This window comes from Bactrocera dorsalis, chromosome 4 (genome assembly GCF_023373825.1).
Source record: "Bactrocera dorsalis isolate Fly_Bdor chromosome 4, ASM2337382v1, whole genome shotgun sequence".
Classification (NCBI taxonomy): Eukaryota; Metazoa; Arthropoda; class Insecta; order Diptera; family Tephritidae; genus Bactrocera; species Bactrocera dorsalis.
The window spans coordinates 7,948,175-7,955,580 of NC_064306.1; the positions used below are offsets into that span (position 1 = coordinate 7,948,175).

A 7,406-nucleotide genomic window follows, 5' to 3' on the forward strand; every position below is an offset into this window, starting at 1 on the left:
TATATGCATAAGTTCAGTGGTTCTGGTACCCAACCAAACTCGATTAAGTTGGGAAAGAGAATAGTGGTTGAAGTTAGTTATAGAGTTAGTTAAAGAAAATATTTGTTTTTTATTGTTATTATTAGACTTGAAGATTATACAAAAATAACATCACTGTTTGCAGACTCTAAACTTTTCCGCTGCACCGTTGAGGACTGCAAAACTAAATTGACAGATTCCAGTTACTATTCACATGTTGTTTATCATTTATCCACACTTGGACAAACCAATATCCATAACCGTACATTTAAGTGCCCACACTGTAGAAGTGTCTATCATAAGCCACAAAAGATCAAGGCACATATCAAAACACACGGTGTGCACAAATACTTCTGTTATCTCTGCACCCAAACCGCCTTCAACATCGATCATATGTACAAACATTTCGAGGAGCGACATTGGCGTTCCAAGAAATTACGCTCCACACCGTTACCTTACAAACAAGGTTCCCCTACAATGTTCTATGTGATTTTCACAACTGCATTAAGTAAATATGAAATTCAACAATTTCGTGAGAAATTAATTGCCGAATGGCAACGTAAAAAGTCGAGCGCACGCACACACTTTAAGCCGAGTGAAATCAGTTTATTGCCGCTGACGCCTATATTTGGTAAGGATTTGAATTGTGCCATTTGCGCGTATAAAACAAAAGTGCGGACAAATTTGTTGCGTCACTTGCAAATGCACACCGACGACAGTAATAGCGGCGCACAGCCTGTGGCCAATGTGGATCCCGTCAATCCAGTGCCATGCCTGAATTCAAGTGAGAAACACTTCGATAAAATGACAAATTTAGCTTCATCTTCACTAGTCGTCGGCAATACGACTGCAAATGCCACGAATGCAGCAAATGGCGGCGCTAACAGCAAGGGTAAAATTACTTACGAGTACGTGCCGGATACGAAGCGTTTTACTTGTGGCGTCAGTAATTGTCAATATTTAACAATATCAGATGACATATTTCGTTCGCATTTAAATGCATTACACAGCGATATTTCGCTTTACAATTGTCCACATTGTAAGGAAGAGATTTGTAAACGTGGTTTGTCCATTGACCGTATTTTGGGCCATTTACGATTTCACGGACCGAAATTGTATATGTGCGACAACTGTGGATACATGCATTACATGAGAACAGTGGTCGAACGGCATACACGACAGCACGATGTACAACCGCCGCTATTCGTGAAGGTTATCGAATGCGATCGAACAAAAGATAATGCAGGTAAGTGAAAAGCAAACCGTTATAATACATGCATACATGTTAATATGATAGGATATATGAAAATATGGTAATTGACTATGAATATGTGAGAAAATGAAATGAAGCGTAGGAAACAAAGTAAGATTTGAGCAATAGGATAAATAATGAAAAAATGCTAATAAAAGTGCTAATATGAAGTCAATTAAAATTAATTGAGGTGAAGACGAATTATAATATGTGAAATAAAAGGACAAAAAACAACTGCAGTAAGAAAAAAAAAATAAAAATAAAATATAATAAAGAAAGTGAAATTAAAAACTAATAAAAAATTATTATTGTAAGTGAAATAAAAAATAAAATATAAAAAAATAAAGTGAAAGAAAAAGATTAAAAATTATTATTATAAGTGAAATATAATAAATAAATAAAAAAAATATTATTATAAAAATTTAAATGAACTGAAAAAATATAATAATTAAATTATAATAAATAAATAAAACTTACAAGAAAATATTTAATAATTATAACAGTGCAGTAAGTGAGTTAAGTGAAGTTGAAAATGTTAATTGGAATAAATGAAAAAAATATAAATGAAATAAAAGGAAAAAAATAATTACAATTAAATGCAGCGTTCGAAAATGAATGGAATTAAAAAAAAAACGGCGGAAGCAAAGTTGTAGTTGTAGTTTATCTATTTTTTGTCATATGTGACTATAACGAAATTTTACTAAAACTGTTTCCTACTTAAAAACATATAAAAACGCTTATAACGTCTCATAATTTATACTAATTTCCCCATTCTTATCATTTTGTTTACTTACGTGCTTCATTACGTCGCTAAAAATCGAGTAGCCAAGATAGTCGATAACATACCAACTCCCACATCGATAGCGCAAGCAGTCGCTGAAACCGACACACTGAAAACCAAATGTAAACAAAAGTGGGCATGCAATTTATGTGGTCACAAAACAATGACACAACAACAAATTATAGCGCATACGTCATCACAACATTCGTGTAAAAATCAATATCAATGTATGCATTGCGTATTCAATGCACCCCAACTAGTACAAGTAATGTCACATGTCGATGAGAAACACCCGGGTAAGAAGCGTGAAGCACGCTATGTCTTTGAAAAATTGGAGGGGAAGGAGGAGGATAGTAATAATGTAAATATGATTGATACACGCCCGCTCTGGCAACGGGACGATCCCACACGCGTACGTCACATACGCGGCATACTAATGGAAGATGAAGAAGAGTCAGAACGTTATAGTAAGCGTTTACGCTTGGATGATATTGACGAGATAGTGGAAAACGATGATGGCGATGAGGTAGGTGTTTAAGTTCTCTCGTTAAGCATAGTCATATCTGCTTTTAGTTTTTAAAGTAGGATAACTTGAAAATGGAACTGATGCAATATTTTCTATAGTAGTATTTTAGTGTACAAGAAAACATAACTTTCAATAGATTTTAACTCAAATAAAATAAGGTATAAGAATATTTATTTATTTTATAATGTTTTTTAAATAATAAAGCTTAGTAAATACAAATTGGTGTATTAATTTGAATATTTCTCTAATAAAATTTCGTACAAGTAAATGAAAGTTGACTAACATTTTAAAACGTGCTTTGCACAACGACGTTTGGCATACATACATATGTATGTATGTTTGTATAAGTAGTATAAATGTATATCTAGCTAAATTCGTTTATAAATGGATTTATTTCATAAATTTGGGCTAATCACCGCCAATGCCACATAAAGTAAGTAGGGCGACAACAACAATGTTGCCATTTATTGCATAAATTAACAACTGGGTATTTAAAAAATTGCAATAGTACATACATAAGTACTTATGTATGTATGTATACTTATGTAGTAACAGATCAACCTTTTCTCAATTAGTTCCAAAATCGGGCAGCTTATACGAGTATACTTCTTTTGAATAATATTTGATTATATTTACGGATATCTATCTTACTCTGTCCGTAATACTTGTATACAAACATAAAGTGAACCAAAAAAAACCTGAGATGTGTTGACTTTGAAATGATTTTCTGGACTGGACTGGTGAAGTTTGAACACTTGTTGGTAGTGGAAAGCTCAAAAATAATTTTGCACATCACAGCCTGAAGGTACAGTTGCTCGGAATATCAAGGAGTGCCCCAAAATATCTGCTCTCGCTATAGCCAAGGATTTTGAGGAAGCAGTCTTTGCAAAGCTGGGCGCTGAAAAATAAAAAAATTAAAAATAATTTAGTGCCGTAAACAGCAGCTACACTCCATTTAAATGGTGGTTACTGTTTTATTCAGAATAGCGAATCGAATCAACGTGAAAAAAGCTGCCACATCCTCTCAATACCATTGAACATCTGTAATGAAGACAAAGTTACAACAGCGCAAAATTGATAGTAAAAATTATGTTAAAACTGCTCCTCAAGAAATCTGGATAATTATATCTCTTGAACTTACACAAAATTTGGTGCAAAACGAATTTATTCTCACTTTGGGATTCGACTCCAAAAGTTTTAATAGTTTAAGAGATAAGTCATTTCAAAGTCAAAACATCTCCCTCTACAAGTTTGTTTTGGTTCACTGTTCATGTTTACCCTTACAAATGCATGTGGAATTTTCTCTGTTAATTGTCAAATGCTTTCACAAATTTGAAGGGAAAATGTTAATGAGGACTGCAATGAGGCTTTGTACTGCTGGAAATTTATTAGTACTTTCATTGAGGGATGCAAATTGAATTAGATTTACTGATTTATTGAATTGAAACGCAGATATAAATAAACTAATGCTTTTAGATGTCAAATTCACACTAAGCTTACAACAGAAATATGTAACTATTTATTTATCAGCTGCGTTCCGGTAGTACATGGTTCAAAGGCGTATGAAAAATGTACGTGCTTATAAAGTTGATACATTTTTAGTATGACGGGCTAGAAATACAAGTTTCCATATTTGTTGTATTCGTTTTGATTGCAAATCAGCAGTATCAATTGTTTTGTTTTAGCGGAGTTTTTTTTTTCATTGAGTGCACTTTGCACCACCGGAACACAGCTATAAACTTGACATTTTCACGTAATGCATGCCAATTCTATTTTTGCGTAACATTTACAAAAAAAAAAACGCCGTCGACGTAAAGCAAATTATTGCTGTTGTTTTTCACAAGTTTATATAATGTGTATATTAATTTGAAACTTACTTCAAAATTTTCAGAATATAAATTTAAATCAATTTGGACTAATGTGCTACTATTGTTTTGCGCAATGCGCAAACCCCAAAGAACTCTTTGAGGCACATTGGCAAGCAACGGTCTGTACGAAATACGATGCCAAGAAGCCAATGCGCTTTCGCATTAGCACACAACTTAAATGTGCGCATTGCCTTTCGTTTGTGGGCAATAGTCTTCAGTTAGTGGAACATATGAAGGAGATGCACAAGGCAACCAAATATTTAGCCGCAGATCCAAACGCCACTGCCGCTGGTTTAACCTGTGGCCATTGTCCGTATCGTGGTCAAACATTGCCGCATTTAGCACAGCATACAGCGCGTTTACGTCACAAACCCTTCGACCTGAAAACCCTGTCAGTTGCACAGCTAGAAAAACTGAAAACTATCGGTACACCTTTAAGTTATGTGCAATGTCTCAGTTGCATGGAACTGCTGGCGGATCAAAGTGCCTTCGAGCAGCATGTTTTGGAGCGCGCCAATGAGTGTGATATGAAATCACAAAATATCGTTAACAAGCTGATCTATGCGTGTGCGTTCTGTCCGTATTCATCACAACACGAAATGGCTGTATTACGTCACATGATCGATCATTATAGCGGCTTCAAGCGTTGTGCTTTTTGCACACAGCCACAAACAACATTTAATGGTTACATGCAACATTGCTATTCGGATCATCGCGAGGAAATCAAAAAATTCTGCACAATCTATACCATTATGGAAATTAGTAAATACTTGCAACAAATGCTGTTAATATTCCCAAATGGTCTAACTATCGACTTGTACAATCTACGTTTAACACACTGTCTGAAGGAGTACGGCAATAAACATATAAAGCAACTATATGAAGAAATACAAAAAACTTCACAGCAACCGCCTATACCGCGTCTATCTCTAGGACGGCTGGTTGCAAAGAAATGCAGTGAAGCAAAAATATCTTCAACAGTGACACCAAACAGCGCATCTGCCTCAACGGCGGCCGCTTTGCAGCTGGCGGGCAATAATGTCAAGGATTTACAAACTGTCTTCAAAGCGCAAAAAATTATGAAACGTCGCAGCACAATTGCATTGGGCAGAGACGAGACCGCGATTACACGTTTTGCAGTGAACGCGACTGCGAATGATGTTACTGCAGCTTGCCTATTTAATGGCAAAAAGCGTAAGTTGCATCATAACTTGGATTTACTGCCACCACCCGCTCCCATGCTTACCCCCACAGCTGCCATTGACAGCATTGATAACGATCCGCTAAGTGTGAGCGACAATGAAACGACGCAAACAGAGTTGCAACCGTTTAGCTACTATGGGCAGACACCCGAACCAGTGGATTTGAGTAAAATATTCATCAAAATCGCTGCTGCCAATACTGTGGAGACAAGCATCAATATATCTAAATTCAAATTGCTGTACAATATAGCGCCGCGTGTCCTGGTGACACCGACCGATATGACAAAGTACCGCAAGCTTAGTGTAAAACGAAAGTATATTAAACCATGTCCGGCGAGTCACAAAATCAGGTACGCTTGAGCGTTGTAAATACAAATACTCGTGTATACGTACTTATATAAAGTGGTATATAAAGTTAATTATGAGATTAGCTTCACTTTAATGTGACTATGTGGTTTCGTGATAATTTTAAGCAGCTAAAGAACCATATTACAAAGTTTAAAAGTATTAAACTACTCGTAAATGCATTGGAAGGCTAACATACGCTATGGTTGATACCACGTATAAGCAAATAGTGAGCAAATGTGAAATAAGTACTTTAAAAAAGTTACTTATGTAAAATGTTTTGATATCATTTAAATTCCTATTTTTTATAGTAATGCGCCAAGAAAAGACTTACTTACTGTAAATACAGCCTAGGAACTGATTAATTATAGTGATCATTTAGAAAGACATGAAAGTAATGCAATTATATTTAAGTGTAAGGTATCGTGATTATTAAAAATTAATTAATTAACAAATATACGTATCTTAAATATAAAAATATGTGAATTAAAATATGTAGGTACATATCAATAAATATTTATGTACATGCATTCATTAAGAGATGGAAAAAAGTCGTTGAAAAGTTTGTAAAGTTGAGTTGGTAAACAATGTTCTTGTTTTCTTATATTTATAATTATTCGTCTTATTAATTTAACTGTAAATATGTATATTGCAAAATCCTAACAGAAACATTTATATAGACATACATATGTATGTACATATACATAAGTATTTATACTTCATGTGCCGTTGCTGATGAATAAAACTGAATTGAAATGCAATAATCAGAAGTTGGTTTATAAAGGTTTATATTCGGGCTCTTAAAAATTTTCGAACAACCTGGAAACAGATTATTCGAATAGCCGGTAAATACTATTCCGATAGTCGTTCTATTCGAATAGTTGTTCTGCTGCAAATATTTGAATAAATGAAAATTGTTTGAGAGATGTAAAATGTCAATAGTAGTACTGCAAAGTTTCTATAAACTTATATATAAATGTAGAAACATTTTTTGTTTCATAAAAAAAAAGAAGGAACGCTTCGCATGCTAATAGTAGACAACGTACGATTAACCGTCTAGCTGAAAATGAGCGGTTAATATAATAGTTACGACTAGATACCGCAAACTGAATATTATTATTCGAATATTACACTATTCGGTTAGTCGGTTAGTCGAACAGCTCTAGTTTGTATATTACTTAAAAAGAAACTTAAAAAGATAAAAACCAAAGTAGGTACGCGTTATTTTCAAATTAATTATTGTTGTAGTTGATATGATGACTTTTTATAATACATGGTTGTCAAATTTGCAAGAGTTAATTTTTGCGTGAGCAAAATTACAAAAATGCGTTCTGAAGTCCTGCAGTCAATCACCCCTATCACGCATTTCGACTTGGATTGAAATTTTCTCCGTTTGGCGACTTTGGTATCATGC

At 34.3% G+C, this 7,406-nt stretch overlaps 1 protein-coding gene and 1 long non-coding RNA gene across 9 annotated transcripts in view; one reads left to right on the forward strand and one right to left on the reverse strand.

Annotated features, from left to right (window-relative positions):
• The window catches only part of LOC105232190 (uncharacterized), a 31,746-nt gene extending 24,990 nt beyond the window's left edge, over positions 1-6,756 (forward strand). For all 8 annotated transcript variants that reach the window (XM_049456646.1, XM_049456645.1, XM_049456644.1 and 5 more), the window contains exons 5-7: positions 164-1,264; positions 2,096-2,577; positions 4,469-6,756. In XM_049456646.1, the coding sequence (XP_049312603.1) occupies positions 164-1,264; positions 2,096-2,577; positions 4,469-6,007 (3,122 nt within the window). In that variant the 3' untranslated portion in view covers positions 6,008-6,756. The remainder of the gene's footprint in view (positions 1-163; positions 1,265-2,095; positions 2,578-4,468) is intronic.
• Positions 2,732-3,897, reverse strand: LOC115066569 (uncharacterized). The gene is made up of 3 exons (XR_003846130.2): positions 3,719-3,897; positions 3,548-3,618; positions 2,732-3,475 (listed from the first exon to the last, which is right to left on the reverse strand). It is a non-coding gene; the product is annotated as an uncharacterized LOC115066569 (long non-coding RNA).
• Positions 6,757-7,406: the final 650 nt, after the last annotated feature.